The sequence below is a fragment of the Arachis hypogaea genome, chromosome 1 (assembly GCF_003086295.3).
Source record: "Arachis hypogaea cultivar Tifrunner chromosome 1, arahy.Tifrunner.gnm2.J5K5, whole genome shotgun sequence".
Classification (NCBI taxonomy): Eukaryota; Viridiplantae; Streptophyta; class Magnoliopsida; order Fabales; family Fabaceae; genus Arachis; species Arachis hypogaea.
The window spans coordinates 10,514,311-10,532,926 of NC_092036.1; the positions used below are offsets into that span (position 1 = coordinate 10,514,311).

General features: G+C 43.0%; 1 protein-coding gene across 1 annotated transcript; it reads left to right on the plus strand.

The window, feature by feature from the left end:
- Window positions 1-420: 420 nt before the first annotated feature.
- On the plus strand, window positions 421-1,671 carry LOC112802612 (uncharacterized). Its single transcript, XM_025845925.1, has one exon. The coding sequence runs from the start codon at window positions 421-423 to the stop codon at window positions 1,669-1,671; it is 1,251 nt and encodes a 416-aa protein (XP_025701710.1).
- Window positions 1,672-18,616: the final 16,945 nt, after the last annotated feature.

Here is an 18,616-nt window from a genome sequence, read left to right on the forward strand (position 1 = left end):
GTATATAAGGGGAAGACTGGCTCTTCCCCCGAGGTACGTCACATCTTTCAGCCCTATTCTCTGCTCGCCTGCACATTACTGACTTAAGCGTCGGAGTGTCCTTGCAGGTGGCACCCCCCCTTTTCATCACGACAAGTGTTCGGCTACTCGACTACCCGCAAGCAGTGCGACTCAAGCCAAGGCATTCCCCCTCTACATCTATCCACCTGACCTGTTTGGAACCCGACCAACGAACATTGGCGCCGTCTGTGGGAACTCTTTGCCTGAATGGAAGTCGCGCCAGGTCCCGGCGACCGAGCTCGAGCAGCCGGAGCGGAGGGGGCAGCCTCCGTCGCCTCGCAAAGGGGAGGCCGGAGATCCCCCCAATAACACGCGAGAGCCCGACCATTCGGGGGAACGGGCGGCGATAGCGCCATAATAATGCAGGAGCTACGCCACAGAGTCCAGAACCTAGAACGACAACTAGCCGACCGGGAGAGGGATGGATGGTCTACCGACCCAAGCTACACCCCGTCTCCCGGGGGCGAGGAGGAAGAGAGCTCTCACCGAAGCCGCTCACGACGTATATCTGCATCCCGGATGGAAGCAGAGGGCACGCAAGAGGAATCACCCATTCCGAGAAGACGGAATGACACGGTAATCTACTCCCGCGGCAGACAATCTCGCCGAACGGCAAGAGGTCGTGAAGACGGAGAAGGGAAATCCGAGAGAACACGACAACCTGTGATAATGGGTGTCACGCCGTTCCACCGATCTATCCTCGAGGTCCGGTTGCCGAAACACTTCGACAAACCAACGGACATGAGGTATGACGGAACTCAAGATCCTCTAGAACACCTCACGGCCTTTGAGGCTAGGATGAACCTAGAGGGAGTAGGCGACGAAGTGAGGTGCCGCGCCTTCCCGGTGACCTTAGCAGGACCAGCGATCAGATGGTTTAATGGCCTCCCTCAAAGTTCCATCTACAGTTTCGCAGACATCAGCCGCGCGTTTCTGGCTCAATTTACAACGCGAATAGCGAAGGCCAAGCATCCTATCAACCTCCTCGGGGTAACCCAGAGACAGGGAGAGCCGACCCGGAGATACTTAGATCGGTTCAATGACGAATGCTTGAAAATCGACGGCTTGACCGACTCGGTGGCCAGTCTCTGCCTGACGAATGGCCTCCTCAACGAGAACTTCCGAAAACACCTTACCACGAAGCCGGTTTGGACGATGCATGAAATCCAAACGGTGGCCAAAGAGTACATAAACGACGAGGAAGTCAGCCGAATCGTGGCTGCCAATAAGCGGCAGTCCGGTTACGGCCAGGCTCGGCAGTCCGGTGGCGACGGGGAGAGAGCGAAAGAAAAGGTTAGGGAGGAGGCATCAAACAAAGTTCCTAGGCCGTTCCCTCGAGTCGGGAAGTTTACTAACTACACTCCACTCACCCTCCCCATTGTGGAAGTCTATCAACAAATAGCTGAGAAGGGAATCCTTCCGAAGCCCCAACCACTCAAGGACCGCACGGGTGGAAACAAGAACCTTTATTGTGAATACCATAAGGGATATGGCCATCAAACACAGGATTGCTTCGACCTGAAGGATGCGTTAGAACAGGCGATAAGGGAAGGAAAGCTAGCAGCGTTCTCCCATCTCATCAGGGAGCCGAGAAGACGTTATCGTGACTAGGACGAGGAAGGCAAGACGCGCTCGGCCAAGCGACGACAAGAGCCCGAAGACAGAGACCATGGCCTCACTGTGATAAACGTGGTAACGGCAAAAAACACTGCGCCAAAGTCCCGGTCGGCACACAAGAAAGACGCCAAGGTTCTGGCGATCTCATCTACACCAGTGCAGAGCACCAAAAAACCCCCATCCATTTCTTTCGGCCCAGAAGACCAATGGTTCAACGACGCCCCGGAAAACCCTCCCATGGTCATAACGGCCAGAGTGGGAACCGGCCTCGTCAAACGGATCCTTGTCGACACAGGAGCCGATTCAAACATCATGTTTCGCAACGTGTTCGACGCACTGGGGCTAAAGGATGCCGACTTGGCGACCCACCAGCACGGGGTTATCGGGTTAGGCGACCACTTTATCAAACCAGACGGAATTATTTCCCTACCAATCTCGGTAGGACAGATGCAAGGCCGAAGATCGGCGATGGCCGAATTCGTAATCCTTCGAGACTCCACAGCCTACAACATCATTTTGGGGCGCAAAACAATCAATGATTTTGAAGCCATAATCAACACCAAGTTGCTAGTTATGAAGTTTGTCACCGATGATGGATCCATAGGGACCATGAGAGGAGACCTCGAGACGGCGGTCGCTTGTGATAACGCCAGCCTTTCCCTCAGAAAGAAATCCAAGGAAGCATCTGGCGTATTCCTAGCCGACCTTGACGCAAGAGTAGAGGACAAACCGAGGCCGGAACCAGAAGGAGACCTGGAGAAATTTAGCAGGTGACGAAGGGGAAAAGTTCACATTCGTTAACAAGAACCTCCCACATGAGCTGAAGGAGCCTTTGATTGAAATGATAAGGGCCAACAGGGACCTGTTCGCATGGACACCGGCCGACATGCCGGGCATAGATCCACAAATCATCTCACATCACCTAGCCGTCAAGCCGGAAGCACGCCCAGTGGCCCACCGAAGGAGAAAGATGTCAGCGGAAAGGGCAGAGGAGGTAGCCAAACAAACGGCTGGCCTCCTAGAAGCAGGCTTCATACGAGAAGTGGACTACTCGACGTGGCTCTCAAATGTGGTATTGGTGAAGAAACACAATGGCAGATGGAGAATGTGCGTGGACTACTCTGACCTTAACAAAGCATGCCCCAAAGATTGCTTCCCCCTCCCCAACATAGATGCACTCGTCGACGCCGCGGCGGGGTACCGGTATCTGAGTTTCATGGATGCCTACTCCGGTTACAATCAGATACCGATGCACCGACCAGACGAGGACAAAACGGCGTTCATAACGCCAGGAGGAACTTTCTGCTACAAGGTAATGCCGTTTGGATTGAAAAATGCAGGGGCGACATATCAAAGGCTGATGAACAGGATATTCCATGACCTCATAGGGAAAACGGTCGAAGTATACGTGGACGGCATCTTGGTGAAGACAACACGACCCGACGACCTCCTAAACGACCTGGCAAGTGTATTTGCATCCCTCCGTCAACATGGCATGAGGCTGAACCCCCTCAAGTGTGCCTTCGCCATGGAAGCCGGCAAGTTCCTGGGATTCATGATAACTCAGAGAGGGGTAGAAGCTAACCCCGAGAAGTGCCAGGCAATACTTCAGATGAAGAGCCCGGGATGTATCAAGGACGTCCAGAGGTTGGCAGGAAGATTGACATCACTTTCTCGATTTCTCGGAGCCTCAGCGACAAAGGCCCTGCCATTTTTCAACCTCATGAAGAAAGGGATGGCGTTTGAATGGACACCAGCGTGCGAAGAAGCCTTTCGACACTTCAAGGAAATCCTGGCGGCACCCCCCGTTCTCGGGAAGCCAAAGGACGGAGAACCACTATACCTATATCTCGCTATAACAAGCGAAGCCCTGGCCGCAGTACTAGTACGGGAGGACGGGAAAACCCAACAGCCGGTCTACTTCATAAGCAGGGCCCTACAAGGAGCAGAATTAAGATATAGCAAGTTGGAAAAGTTAGCCTTAGCACTCCTAACTTCCTCAAGAAGGCTAAAACAATACTTCCAGAGTCACCAGGTGGTCGTCAGAACGGACCAAGGGATCCGTCAAGTTCTCCAAAAACCCGACCTGGCGGGAAGAATGATGACTTGGTCCATCGAACTCTCTCAATATGACATACGGTACGAGCCCCGGCAAGCCATCAAGGCGCAGGCCATGGCGGATTTTTTGGTTGAAGTAACAGGAGATCCAGGCGAAGACATGGGTACACGGTGGAAGCTCCATGTGGACGGAGCCTCCAACCAAACCTTCGGAGGTGCCGGGATCATCCTGGAAAGTCCGAACGGGGTCGTATACGAACAATCGGTTAGATTCGAGTTCCCCATCTCGAACAACCAAGCAGAATACGAAGCCCTCATAGGAGGCTTGACCCTAGCAACAGAGGTCGGCGCAAGAAGACTGGAGGTATGTAGCGACTCCCAAGTCGTTACTTCCCAAGTAAACGGCAGCTACCAAGCCAAGGACCCCTTGTTGCAGAAGTACCTAGAAAAGGTCAAAAGTTTGAGCCAAAAGTTCGAAGAGATCACGGTCCAGCATGTACCCAGGGAAAAGAACACACGAGCAGACCTCCTATCAAAATTAGCTAGCACGAAGCCAGGGGAGGGAAACCGGTCTCTCATCCAAGGCATGACAAAGGAACCAACAATTGCACTACACATAACAACCTTAAGTTCTTCATGGCTAGACCCCATCACCAACTACCTAGAACATGGCCAAGTCCCTGGCAATGAAAAGGATGCGATGAAATTAAGAAGAGAAGCAGCCAAATACGCCGTCATTCAAGGACAGCTGTTTAAAAAAGGGCTAAGCCAACCCCTACTGAAGTGCCTACACCCCGACCAGACGGACTATGTCCTCAGGGAAGTCCACGAGGGCTGCTGTGGGCGCCACATCGGAGGCAGAGCCCTAGCAAGGAAGTTAATCCGAGCTGGGTACTACTGGCCGTCGATGATGGCAGATTCCAAAGAGTTCGTCAAAAAGTGCATAAAGTGCCAACAAAACGCCAACTTTGCCAAGGCACCGGCCTCCGAGCTAAGCTTGCTAACGACCTCCCGGCCATTCGCTCAATGGGGAGTCGACCTCTTAGGGCCCTTCCCGGTTGGCCCTGGGCAGGTCAAATACCTCATAGTGGCAATTGATTATTATACCAAATGGATAGAAGCTGAACCATTAGCTAGCATATCCTCAGCCAATTGCAGAAAATTCATGTGGAGGCAGGTGATAACACGATTCGGGATACCAGAAGTCGTCATCTCGGACAACGGCACACAATTTACTGACAAGAAGTTCACAGAATTTCTCAACGGCCTGGGTATAAGGCAAAGGTTCTCTTTGGTAGAACACCCTCAGACGAACGGACAAGTGGAGTCTGCCAACAAGGTTATCCTTTCAGGGCTAAAAAAGAGGTTGGACAATAAAAAGGGTGCTTGGGCCGACGAGCTGGCATCGGTCCTCTGGTCTTACCGAACAACCGAGCAGTCCTCCACCAAGGAAACTCCTTTCCGACTAACGTACGGGGTGGATGCAGTAATACCCGTAGAGATCGGTGAACCAAGTCCGCGATTGCTTTTGAAAGGAGTAGAAGAAACTATAGAAAAGGACCTGATAGATGAAGCCCGGGAAATGGCCCATTTGACGGAAACAGCGCTAAAACAAAGAATAGCTCTGCGCTACAACACCAAAGTGCTCAAGAGGGACTTTGAACCTGACGACCTCGTCCTGAGACGGAATGATATCGGCCTGCCGACCCCCGGAGAGGGCAAGCTAGCGGCAAACTGGGAAGGTCCCTTCAGAGTCAAAAAGGTGATGGGAAAAGGAGCCTTTAAATTAGAAAGGCTCGATGGCAAGGAGGTCCCGAGGACATGGAACGCGGACAACCTTAGAAGATTCTACTCCTAGAAGACGGAACGACATGCCGGCCAATATAGCTAAGTAGTCTGTCATTTATAGTAACTTTCAAGTCCATTATGTGGTTACCGAATAAGATATACTTGTGCAAATTCTCCGCCATATTTTATCTAAGTTTTTCAGATAAACCATCCCGTCGTGACTAACAACGACGTGCGACCCGGGACTGATCACCCCGGGAAGCCGTCAACCACCGTTGCAACAAACAACTACACGAAAGGCCACGGGCCGCCGGTCTAAACGACTCCAAACCAAAAACGGTTAAAAGGAACAATAACACGAGCAGGCGAGCAAACGACAAATATAAACCAAAACGGTTAAAAATGATAACGCACTCAGATAAATAAAAGGTTTATCGCGACAACACGAGCAAGCGACCAAAAAGGTCATTGTTCACAAGCCAAAAGTAGAACGGCTAACATCAAATAGTTCACAAAAGCCAAAAACGGCAAAGACTAAAATAGTTTACAAGTCAAAATAAAGCGGCTAAACAAGAACTACAAACAGAAGAATCACTTCATGGAGGCATCAACAACCTTGTCATCATGGATAACCTTACGAACACCAATTGCCGACGTGTCGAACTCAGGGGCAATAATTTTAACTTGAGCTTTAAGGGCTTCCTCGGTAGCCAGAATCGCCCCCCTGCCCTGTTTGACGACGTCCTTGTACTTTGCCTTCCATGTTGACAGCTCGGCCTCCACAGCCCGCTTCTCTTCCTCAACTTCAGCCACCCGCTTTTGCGCCGCACCGACCTGTCCTTCCAGAGCCATCTCACGCTCGACTAAACGTTCAATCGTCGCGTCTGACTCTTTCTGTTTCTTCTCGGCAGCTGTTAACTTTTGTTCAGCGGCGGTAGCCTTCTGCTCAGCTGTGGTGGCCTTCTTCTCGGCAGCGTCCAACTTTCCCGAAGATTGAGTCAGCTGCTCCCGGAGAGTTTCCACTTCATTTTTTAAATCATTGTTGGCCTTCCCACTAGCCTCCAGCCTCCTCCGAAGGGACTCCATCCCGGACAGCTCAAACTCGGCCTTCCGGGCTATCACGGCGCCACGCAGGAGTGTTCGGTACATCCACCTCGCTTGCCCGGCAAGGGAAGACTCGTGGAAGTACTCCTCGGTGCCGGGGATCAGTTGGGTATTTATAAAATTGCTTGCGTCGAAATTCCTCTCCATAACGGTGAGGACCCCCTCGGGACTAGAGGATGCCTTCCTTTTCCTTTTAGGGGTGGGGATGACCACCTCCACGTCATCGTCAGGGGCAGACGTCGAACCCCCCTGGCCTACCACTTCGCGAGGAGGAGAGGCATGAACCGCTTTCTCGACCTCGACCTGGGCAGCTTGGGTCGAGATCCCGGTTCCCCCAACCACACCCTCCGGCCCTGAAGTAGTCTTGTCCTCCGGAGGAGCTGTAGACGTCTCAGCGGCAGACTGCTCATTATCCTCCTCATCATCACCGCCACCAAGGAAAGTCTGAAACAAGTCGGGAAGACCCGTCACGGACGCAGACATATCCACTGCAGGAAAATAAAGAAGGTCGGTTAGTCGTCACACAATATCAACAAGAGGAAAAAAGACAAAGGGAAAAGTAAAAAGCTTCTCACAAATATAGTTGCGGCCGGACTCCCGGTCACCCATGAGGAGATGGGGATTTACCGGGTTCTTCCCAAAAACTGCGTTTAGCACCTCGGCAATTTGCTGATCTACTGCCGACATATTTTTATAAACTACCTTAATAAAACTATTGGCTCCTGCCCCGAAGCTCCAATAAGTCGGGATGAGCCGTACCCCCTCCAGAGATAACCAAAAGGGGTGACGACCTTTGGCCGGGCGGACCTTAAAATACTTGTCCTTAAACCCATGGTAAGAATCTTCGAACAAGCCGAAAATCTTCCGACCCTGAGCAGCCCGGAAGGACATAAACCCTTTCCTATGTTTCCCCTCCTTGGAAGGGTTTGTGAGGGTGAAGAAAAAGAGGAAGACATCTACGGACACCGGCAGATCGAGATATTCACAAACCATCTCGAAACAGCGGATCGAAGCCCAGCTGTTCGGATGCAACTGCGACGGTGACACAGAAATTCGGTTTAAGAGCGCCATTTGAAAGGCTGAAAACGGAATGCGAACTCCGACTTGAGTGAACATGGCCTTGTAGAACCAAATCCAGTCGGCGACCTGGCTAGGTCGGAAGTTGATTTCATACAAACGCTCGTGAGGAGCCGGGACGAAAACGTCGTAATTGGCCTCCTCGTCGGTCCCGCCGCACAAATACCCGGCTTGTCGGAACTCGGTGAGCTCCTCTTCGCCCATTTGGTTGGGTGAATCCCTTATATCAGAGACGACCCAAGCATATTGGTCATACGCCGCGGGGTTAACGGATGCCCGGGAGACCGTGCGAGCCATACCTACATGGGGGTACCATCCAGTTAGTCTAAGAGATCGGTTGCTCAAGCCGAACACACACACCACCCTCACGACTTCCCGACTAAGGCCAAACAAGACTAAATGGCTAAAAGAGCGAGAGAAAACCTACCCTGGAATGGTACTTTTCCCCCTAACACGTCTACTCGTGACTAAAAAGCTACACAGTAACATCAAAAGAACCAAGGCAACAAGCATACCAAAAATAATGCACAAAGAGAGGAATGATTCGAGATTTACCTAAATTGATGGAAAAAGGATGATTGCGAATCTGGAGAAAAGGCAAGAAACACGAACAGAGGCACCACAGCAACACCTTGAAATTTTGTAGTAAGGAGGAAGAAAGGAAGAGCAGGGAGTGTGAAAAAGTGTAGAAACATCGAAATCAATCGTTTAAAAACGGCCTCCAAAGCGCGAAACTGCTGGGGGCAAAATAGTCTTTTCAAACAGGGTCTCTACCCCATTATGAGCATTCAATGCTCGGCGCAGGAAACGAAGCGATGAAACGGTTGTTTGAACAACCAAGAGACGCGCGTTGGGGGCACATCCTCCCCACGAGCGGCCGACCAGACGAGGTGCGAGACGACACGCCATTGGTAGCTCCCACGACTACCATTGGCGCGTGGGGGCACTGTTACGGCCCGGCCCAGAATCAACTTTGGGCCGACCCGACCCAAGCAGTACCCGACCCGGACACGCGCCCTCCGATCGACCCGGACACGCGTCCTGTACGGCTCACACACGGCTGCAGGACAGCGTCCTTGGAAATATGGGCCTGTCCCATAGGGGGCCCACTACTGACATGTATATAAGGGGAAGACTGGCTCTTCCCCCGAGGTACGTCACATCTTTCAGCCCTATTCTCTGCTCGCCTGCACATTACTGACTTAAGCGTCGGAGTGTCCTTGCAGGTGGCACCCCCCCCTTTTCATCACGACAAGTGTTCGGCTACTCGACTACCCGCAAGCAGTGCGACTCAAGCCAAGGCATTCCCCCTCTACATCTATCCACCTGACCTGTTTGGAACCCAACCAACGAACACATATCAACTTTATTTACGATTTAAAATTTTATTGGGTTAAAAAAGATACAATAAAAAAAAAACCTATAGTCATTATTTTTTATTTTATTTTCATCGGTATTAAGAGTTTTCACTTTATTATTCCATGGGTAATATATTTTATTTTTCGATGGACATTTCACTTTTATAAAAATATTAAATTATAAGAAAAATAAAAAACAATAACTTAAAAACATTCATGAGAATAATTAATTAATTATACTTTTTTCCTTTAATTTTCAAAGACAAAAATATACGTCAGCTTACAAGCTATATAATTTGAATTACAAATATAATTTAATACCGAAAAGAGTAAAATATATTTCTAATTTCTTTCTAATATAAATAAAATCTCCCCGTTTTTTTCTCTCTATATTATCTTCTCCATCTTAATTTACAAATCATTTCCAAAAATTAGATTCATTCATTTTCTCGTGTTTTTTTAAACACCTATCCATTTTTCATCTCGTGTTTTTGGTTTATTCATACTAAGGCCCAGGTCTCAGAAATCCATTTTTGGCCGTCAAAAACCAAAATTGCCCACACGGTTAGCTATTCAAAATGACCGTTCCTAGCAATAACACTAATTTACGGAATAAAATACCATTTGCATCCATAAAAGATATAGATACTAACAAATGACCTATATAAGAATAAAACGACAATTATAACCACGAAAGATGGCTTTTGTGTGCCAAAAATATTCGGACGTTGATTACATAATTAATCTGTTAGGATATTCTTGGCACACGGAAACTATCTTCCATGGGTACAATTATCATTTTATTCCTAATTCACTTGAGTAAGTGTTTGAAATAAAAAATCTTGTATCATAATTCAAAATTAATCATAGTCCTAAGTTACAGAGCTATTGTAATCAAAATTTAATAAAAAAGAAAATAAAAAATTGTAATTTTGGAAAAAATAGTAGAAAGAATGAAAGAAAATAAGAGAGGAAGAACCCAAGAAGATTATTGAGAAATTATCGGTTGTTCTCGTCATCATCGACAAATCATCCAAACAAGAACGAGAGAGAAAGAATCGTCACCAAAAGTATTCTATGATGTTGTCTATAGGGTTTTTTTTTGCTGGGCGGAATCTTCCAGCGGCAACCTGGTGGCTGAAATGAGGGTTTTATTGCTAAGTCTGTATAATTTTATAAAGGGACAATTTTAAAATATTGAAATACTTGGAGTTAAGTACGATTTTAGTCTCTAACGTAGATGCCAAAAATTTATTTTGTTCCTGACCTTTTTTTCGCTACAAAATGATCCCGAAGGTTTTAGTTTGTTTTAAAATCGTCCTTCGGACGAAAATACCCTTCTCCTTCTTCCCCAAAATCAACCAGAAACAAAAGGCCAAAAGCAGAACCTGAAGTTGAACCAGAAGCAGAAGAACAGCAGAAGCAACAATAATGAAACCACAACAACTAGACGAAGAAAAACAACAACAATAATGGATCATATATACAGTTAACCATTAACATAAATTCAATAGCCTAAGCTAATTCTATCAAACCTAAGCTAATTCAACAACAACAACAACAATTTAGCAGCAACTTTCAGCAATTCAACCTAAGCTAATTTTATCATACCCACCTAAAATCAACTAACAGAAAATCAAAATCCAGCTAAACTAATCCAAAATCAAATCAAGGAACTAACACTAATCAAAAATAGAAATTAAAAGCAAAATGGTAACCAGGATTAAGAAAATAGAATATAGGAAAGAGGGGACAGAGGAGGTAGTCGTGGAGCACCAGCGGTCTGGGCATGACGAGAAGGGGCTGGAGGGAGGGGAACGGGCAGTGGTGGCTCTGGTTCCTTCTGCAACAGGGATTGAGGGAGGCAGGGGCGAGATGGAGCGAATGGACAATGGGGAAGAAGGGCTCCACGTTGCTGCGTGGTGGTGAAGCAGGGGAGGCTCGCCGGCGGTGAGCTCTGGTTTGAGGAGGTCCGCAACAGGGAAGGAGAGAAGGAGGGGAGAGGGTCATGGTTGCTCTAGGGTAAGCGCGAAGGGGATAGGAGCAACGGCGGTGGCGAGGATTAGCAGCGGTGGCCCTTCCCCTTCCCCTTCCCCCTCCCCCTCTTATGAACCAACTCCCCCCCCCCACAAGCGTGCGTGATTCCCTTTCCCCTTTCTTCCTTATTCAACGTTTTGCGTTTAGTTTTTGTTTTTTTAGTGAGGGGTATTTTTGGAATAAAAATTAAAAATTTGGTCAAAAAAAGGACGATTTTAAAACAAATTGGAACCTTCAGGACCATTTTATAGCGAAAAAAAGGTCAGGGACGAAATAAATTTTCGGCCTCTACGTTAAGGACCAAAATCGTACTTAACCAAATACTTGTTATTTTTATTGTAATATTTAATAAGTTATTTATAGATTAAATATGAGCGACATGTCAGCACAAATTTTTGAAATTCGATATATGAGCGTCATCTCAACAAAATTTACAATTTATGATATGTAAACCCCGATAAGTTAGTAGATAATTAGTCAATAAATTAGTTTTTAATAAAGAAGATTAGAAACACGAATATTATATCAAATTAGGATAGAGTTCATCGAAAAAAGAAATTTGACACTACCAAACGGGGCCGAACCGGTTGAATCGGGCCAGCCTTTTAAAATGAACCAACGTCCTCTTCTTCTTCATTTTCAGCAAAACGCTGAAGGCTGCGTACAGGATGAAGAGAAATGCCGAAACCCTTGCAGCAAATTTTAATTCGCCGTAACTCCTCCGTCCGAGCTTCGATCGCCGCATCATTCGCGGCCACGCGTTCACCGTGTCGAGCTCTACGTTTTTACTGGAACAATTTCATAGGTAACTTGTTATTTCATTCTTAGCCTCCTCTTCCCCCAATTCTTGAACTATTGAGTAGGAAGTTGAATTTCTTTGATTTCTGATGTTTTAGGATCCAATTAGCTTGAGAAAAATGTTCACTCTTGCTTATGTGAAGCTTATGTAAGGTGAGATACGATAACTCTATTTTAATTTAATTGAATTTGAGCTTTGAGTATTAAATTGGATATATATGTGTTATAAATGTGTATTAGGTTGAAAATAAATAATTGGAGCTTGAAATTGTGAATATTGGAACTTGGAGGAAGCTGAGCTTAGAATTTGTTGAATTTGGAGGGGCTGCCTTGATTTTGAATAAATTGCTTTGGTCGTTACGTGAAAATCAGCCATGGTATGGTTTAGGTTTTTTCCATTTAATATATAATGTTCTGTGAAAACTTAGGTTAGATGACCTTAAGATAAGTTGGATTGCAGGTGAACATTCATTGTTTAGAAATTTATTAATGAATATGTTTAGTTGGTGTTTGTTGGATAATTGATGATTTGGAGAAGTATGGACTTGTGGTATGTTTATGATGATAGATTGATCAATTATGGTTTTTGGTTGACATTGATTGATAGATTTGAATATTGAAAGTGTATTAGTGTTAATTGAGAATAGGTATTGTGCTGATTGTTGAATGATGAGGAAGGGGGAATGTCACATTGAGGAATGTAGGTTTAATGGTAAAGGAATGGAGTTTTGATTGAAAATTGAGGATTTGGGTATTTTTGTAAAGGTTAGTTTTTGGCTGAACTTTGACGAGGCATAACTAAGTTTTCAGACCCTTAATTTGTTTTCAACTTGTTTTAAAATGAAAATTGGGTTCATGATGTTTATGCCACTCAAAGAACGGGTGAAAAATATTGTAAATCGAAGAAGTTATGAAAATTTGAAAATTATGCTTGCAAACTGTTCTGTTTTAGCAGTTTTGTTTTCTTGCTACTGCAACCTAGCTTCTGCATCTGCCTTATTTATTTTTAAAAGAACGTACGCCCACGTGTCCCACGCGTACGTGTGGGGTGGATTTTTTTGTGTGATGCGTACGCGACGAGTCCATGCGCGCGCGTAAGGGGTAAACAAGCATGTCCACGCATACGCGTACGCATGACGAGGGACGTGCGTGCGAGATGCATTTTTACAATCCCACGTGTACGCGTACGCATGGCTCACGCGTACGGGTGGCACCTGTTCCAACAAACATGATTTTTAAGGTTTTTAAAACCTATTTTAAACTACTAAACCTCTATTTTCATTCCATTGATCATAAATAATAGTGTTAAACCTGGTAATCAGATGAAGTTGGAAAATGAGGATAACTTGAAGGTGAAGTAAAGTTGAAAAGTGATGAATTAATTATGAGATGTTACGGATAAGTCATATATGTTACTTGACTGGATATTCTGATGAAAGAATATGTATGAAATTTGGCTTGAATGATTTAATGATCTGAAATACGAGATTCCATAGGTAAAGTGTCGTGGCTTGCCACCACGTGTACCAGGTTGAAAGCTCGATATTCTGTTGATCCTACGACGTAAGTGTGATCGGGCACTATAAATTCCCGGGAATGTAACCCCCATTGAGCAATATTGATTATTTGAGAAAAAACTATGCATAGACTCTTGGGGATGCACGTCAGGGGACAGTCTAAGATTTTCAGACTTGTCGCCTTGTCGGGTTGGCTGGATAACCGACAGATGAGTCTCATCAGCCATAGGACAGGTATGCATCATATGCATATTACTTGAATTACTTGCTTGTGCTTTAATTGGGTGTGCCTAAATGTACTTGCCATGTTAAATGTATTTGCCATGTTAAATGTATATTTGTTACCTGCAGTATTTGTAACCTTCTTGTGCTTGTCTTTATCTGTTTATTTGTCTGTGAAATGCATGATGGGTAGGAGGTATGGAAGAATGACAGTATGAGACTTAGATTTTAAGATTAAGTTAAGTTAGGTTTAGATACTCTTAGAAAACCACCTTTTTATGGCTTCTGTTTAATACTTTAAGCTCTATAATATGAGTGTCGACGTTCTAGGATTGCCTCTGGCATTCCCAGGGCCTTATATATTATGTGTGTGGCACCTTTACCATACTGAGAACTTCCGATTCTCATTCCACACTATGTTGTTGTTTTTCAGATGCAGGTCAAGAGGCGTCTGGGCTCCTAAAGCGAAGTGGTTATTGGGCTATTTTGTCATACAGTGATGTATGTATATATATGTACTTAGCTTACTCTCCACATAATTTGTTCTTTTTTTTATCCTCTTAGAGGTTTATGGAGAGACAGGATTTTGTTTATGTACATTTGAGTTTTGGATATGTATGTGTGTGTGTGTATTCTCCGGCCAGCCTTGACTTCGCAGGCTGAATTAGGAGCTTGTTATTTTGTATCTTTGGCTCTCTATTCCTACTTTTGTTATTTTATGTTTGATAGATATAGTTTTCTTCATACGCAAGTTATTCCATTTCCAGAGCGTTGCGCTTTTTATTTCGTGATTTTGTTTTACCCATTTTTTTAAGGCTCCTAGTTTATTATATTCTTTTTGCTATTATATGTACATATTTTATTTTAGAGGTCGTAGCGCTTCACCACCTCTGTGTTACATCGTAAGTGTAATACTCTGTGTGGTAGAGTATTACATAATATGTGTTTATAAGCACATATTTTGTATTCTAGAATTAAGAGACAAAATGATAATCTTATCATTTTTAAGGATCTGAATAATAGAAGAATTATGCTATGCCAGTCTTGAACATCAAAGAGACTAAGAGTTTGTCTCAAAAACAAGTGTGCTAAAAATGACGACACTCATAAGGTCTATTGGATTAAATTAGAATAGCAAGAAGTCCATTAGTATATTTCAAGTTCAGTGGAAGCCACAAAATTAGCACTAAATTTTAAATTATTAGATTTATATTTTAGTTTGTTTTATTGTTAGAGTGTTAAAAGATTTGATTTGATTCTCAATCGTTTTTAGTATTTTTTGAAATTTTAAATTTAAATCAGTCTGATATAATCTAATAAGATTAAATCTTATTTAAATTTATTTATCTTATTTTATATTTTAAGAAATTTAAATTAAGTTATCTTATCTTATCTTTTAAGCCCTTAGGGGTCTATTTAAATAATCTTTGTTACTCATACTAATTAACTTTTGATGATACCAATTTCTAATTGCTTTTTGCACGTTTTTTGTGTGTGATCAAGTGAGGTGAACGATTTGCTTTGTTTGTTGCATGAAAAAATTTAAAGGATCTAACACAAGGTAATTCTTAGTGTTAGTTCTTTCAATTTTTACCCATTTAATTTAGGTTGTCAATGACATGTTCTTTGAAGGTCGAATACTACTTTCTATCCATCTTATTTTCTCATTAAATTCTCCATCTTTTTCAGTTTTCGTTGTTGTCTTCTTAATTATCTCCTTTTGATTTTGCCGCTATTTTCTATCTTTTCATTTTTCATGGTTATTTTCTTATTAATTTATAAATAAAGTTTTAAAAGTTCATAATGATGGCATCTAAGCAAATAATCTCCAAACTCAATATATAAGTGCCATGTTATAAAAGAATTCTTTATTTATATTTCTATAAAGATAAAGATAAAGATATGATACAAAAAGAATGTTAGAAGACCATCATAATTTATTATTTTTTATTATTAGTTATATATAATTAAAATATGTTGGATGTTCAATTTATTAAGTATACGAATGATTATTTTTATTTTTGCGTGGATGGTTATTTTCACTATGGGTAAGCGACGACAGTGATGACGTGTGGCAAGCAAGGTAGCAACGGTAGAGTAAGATGATTATTGATGAAGGTGGAGTGACAGTCGGTTGGGAGAAAAGAGGATATTAGAGTGAAATGCTTTGATAAATTAGAGTTTGAGATGATCATTTTTTTTGAATAATTGAGTGAGTTTTTTTATTTAGGTAATTTGTGAAATTTTTTTATTTTTTATATGTATTTAGGCCAAATTCAAAGTCTATTGTACATGTTGTCAATATTCTCATTGTCTTTTCCACTAGGGAGCCAATGTAGTATTTGTACAATGGGCTATTTATTTGGCCCAATATGAGTTAAAAAAATTGAACATCCAGTGTAAAATACTACTAATTTCTCAAACACAATACACTCATACTATCCAGAATAACCATCCGGATACCAAGGATAATAAACATCTGATATCCTACTGAATCGAACATCTCTATACCCTCATTGTATACATTGTATAAATACTCCATTGGCTCTTTATACTTTCTCTTATTTATAATATGTGTAATATATATAATATTCTACTGAATTGAACATCCCTATACCCTTATTGTACACATTGTATAAATACTCTATTGACTATCTATACTTTCTCTTGTTTATAATATGTGCAATACACATGATATTTTCTTTTTGAAATTTTATTTTTTAAAGATTTCCGGTTTTCAATTTGAAAAGGATTAAAAAAAGTAGAGTAAACTACTATTTGTATCTACGAAAGTTGAATACGCTGACATATGTATCCATAGAAAAAAGAAATTACCATTTGTACCCATAAAAAAATTATTTTTATAGGCAAAATTATCCAAACCCTAAAAAATTATCTAAAATCCCTAAATTACCCTTCTCTCCACACTATCATCTCTTTCTTCCCTCCTCTCTCTCAATGTTCTCGGCCACCCAATCCCAGCATCAACCACAAACCACCTCTCACCCTCCTCCTCATCGTTCACCCTTCTCCGCTAGCAACGTCGCGGACCTCCGCCAGCCCAGGAGCACCGCGCCAGCTTCTCTTCGCCACCGCGCCAGCTTTTCGGCCTTGAAATTCAGCTGAGACACTTCGAATCCGGGAAGCCACCGCATCAGATTTAGTAGCTCCCTCTCCTTCACGTCCTCCGGAAGCCCTGTGATGAATTCGTTCGAACCTAACCCAACACACAAATCACTTTCCCATTTTTCAAGCAAGAAAGTTGTAAGAAGGTGAAAAGGAGAGCTACCTCTTCGGCGGGGTGGGGAGGAGCAGGGGGAGCAGGTGCGGCAGCAGGAGATGGCGGAGGGGGAAGAGCGGCAGCAGCAGGGGGCCATTGCTGGTGATAGGGGTGGATGCCAGTGCCAACCATGGCTACGATGAGATTCAGAGAGAGAGAAAGGAGAGAGAGAAACCCTATTCTGTAACGTATGAAAGGGATTTTAACAAGGAACCTGTTTATGTCACTAGAGCAACGAGATAGTGATCTTGAATTTGAGAAATTGACAATTTTTTGTGAATGTTCTAAGAAATTAGGATTTTATTTTGAATCTATATATGTTCTATTCTTCAATTTGATCTAAGTTTTTATTTTTGTGATTTTGAAGAGGATAATGGCTGGGATATGTTGATGTTGGCTTCATGGTGGACTTGCACCATGAAGGTGCTCTTCTTCTCCGGAGAAGCGGCAACAAGTGTTGCTGTGACTGTGAGGATGAAAGAGAAGAGGGTGTGGCAAGGAGCCATTGGAACAGTAGTGGGGACTCACTGGAAAGTCATGGTGAGAGTGTGTTAGAAAGGGAAAGAGGGGTGGTGGGTGGGTGAAGAGGGTAGTGGTGAGATTTGAGATTAGAGAGAGAAAGAGGGGTGGTGGTTGGGTGAAGAAGGTTAGGGTTTGAAAGGTGATTGGGTGAAGGAGGTGGTGTGGTGGTGAAGATAAGGGTAATTTAGGAATTTTATATAATTTTTTAGAGTTTGGATAATTTTGCCTGTAAAAATAATTTTTTATGGATACAAATAGTAATTTCTTTTTTCTATGGATATTTATGTCAACGTTTTCAACTTTCCTGATACAAATGGTAGTTTACTCAAAAAAGTAAAAAACACATAGAGTCCGTTTGGAAACGCACAAAAGTTATTTTTTTTGACTTTTGAATTATGAAAAGTTACGATAAGTGTGTTTGGCACTATTTTTAAGAAGAGCTTTTAACTTCCCGAAAAGTTAATTTATAGCTTTTGGAAGAAGTAGAAATAGATGACTTTCTCCTTTTTGATAAGTCATTTTATCACTTCCATGAAAAAAAAAATTGATTTCAAAACAAAAAAAATTTACTTTCGTTCTTGATTTTGTGGAAAAATGTTTCCTGTTTCTGCTGGAAATACTGGCCCTCCACCACCATTTTTACGCAAGGTTCTATCTTCTAGAAGCACTGGCCTTCCACCATCATCCTCACACGCAATGTTCCATCTACTGCAAGTGTTGGCCTTCCACCACCATTTTCACGTAATGATTCATCTGCTGGAAGTATTGACCATTCACCACCATCTTCTGTTCCATCTGAACCAGCATATATTCCTTCCAGGTATTTTTTTTTATCATTTTATCATTCTATTTTTATTATTAAATTTGTATTGAATATTTTGTATGCTATGAAATCTCAGTTTTAATTTTATTTTTTTATATGTGATTTTAATTTTATTTTTTTATATGTGATTTTATTTTTATACAACTTGCTATTATTTTTATAATTAGTTTTATAATTTTCTTTTTTTTTATGTTCTTCCCCAACAAATTCATGAAAGTGGCAAGTCCGGAAGAAAATTTAAAGCTGATTGGAATGAACGAAATACTGTTATATTCATGAAAATATGTAAAGAAGAGATGGTGGCTCACCTGGAATACATTTTAACAAAGTTGGTTGGACAAATTTAAAAATAAAA

Coding starts and splice junctions, on each gene's coding strand:
- LOC112802612 (XM_025845925.1), top strand. CDS start 421: ATGCAGGAGCTACGCCACAGAGTCCAGAACCTAGAACGACAACTAGCC.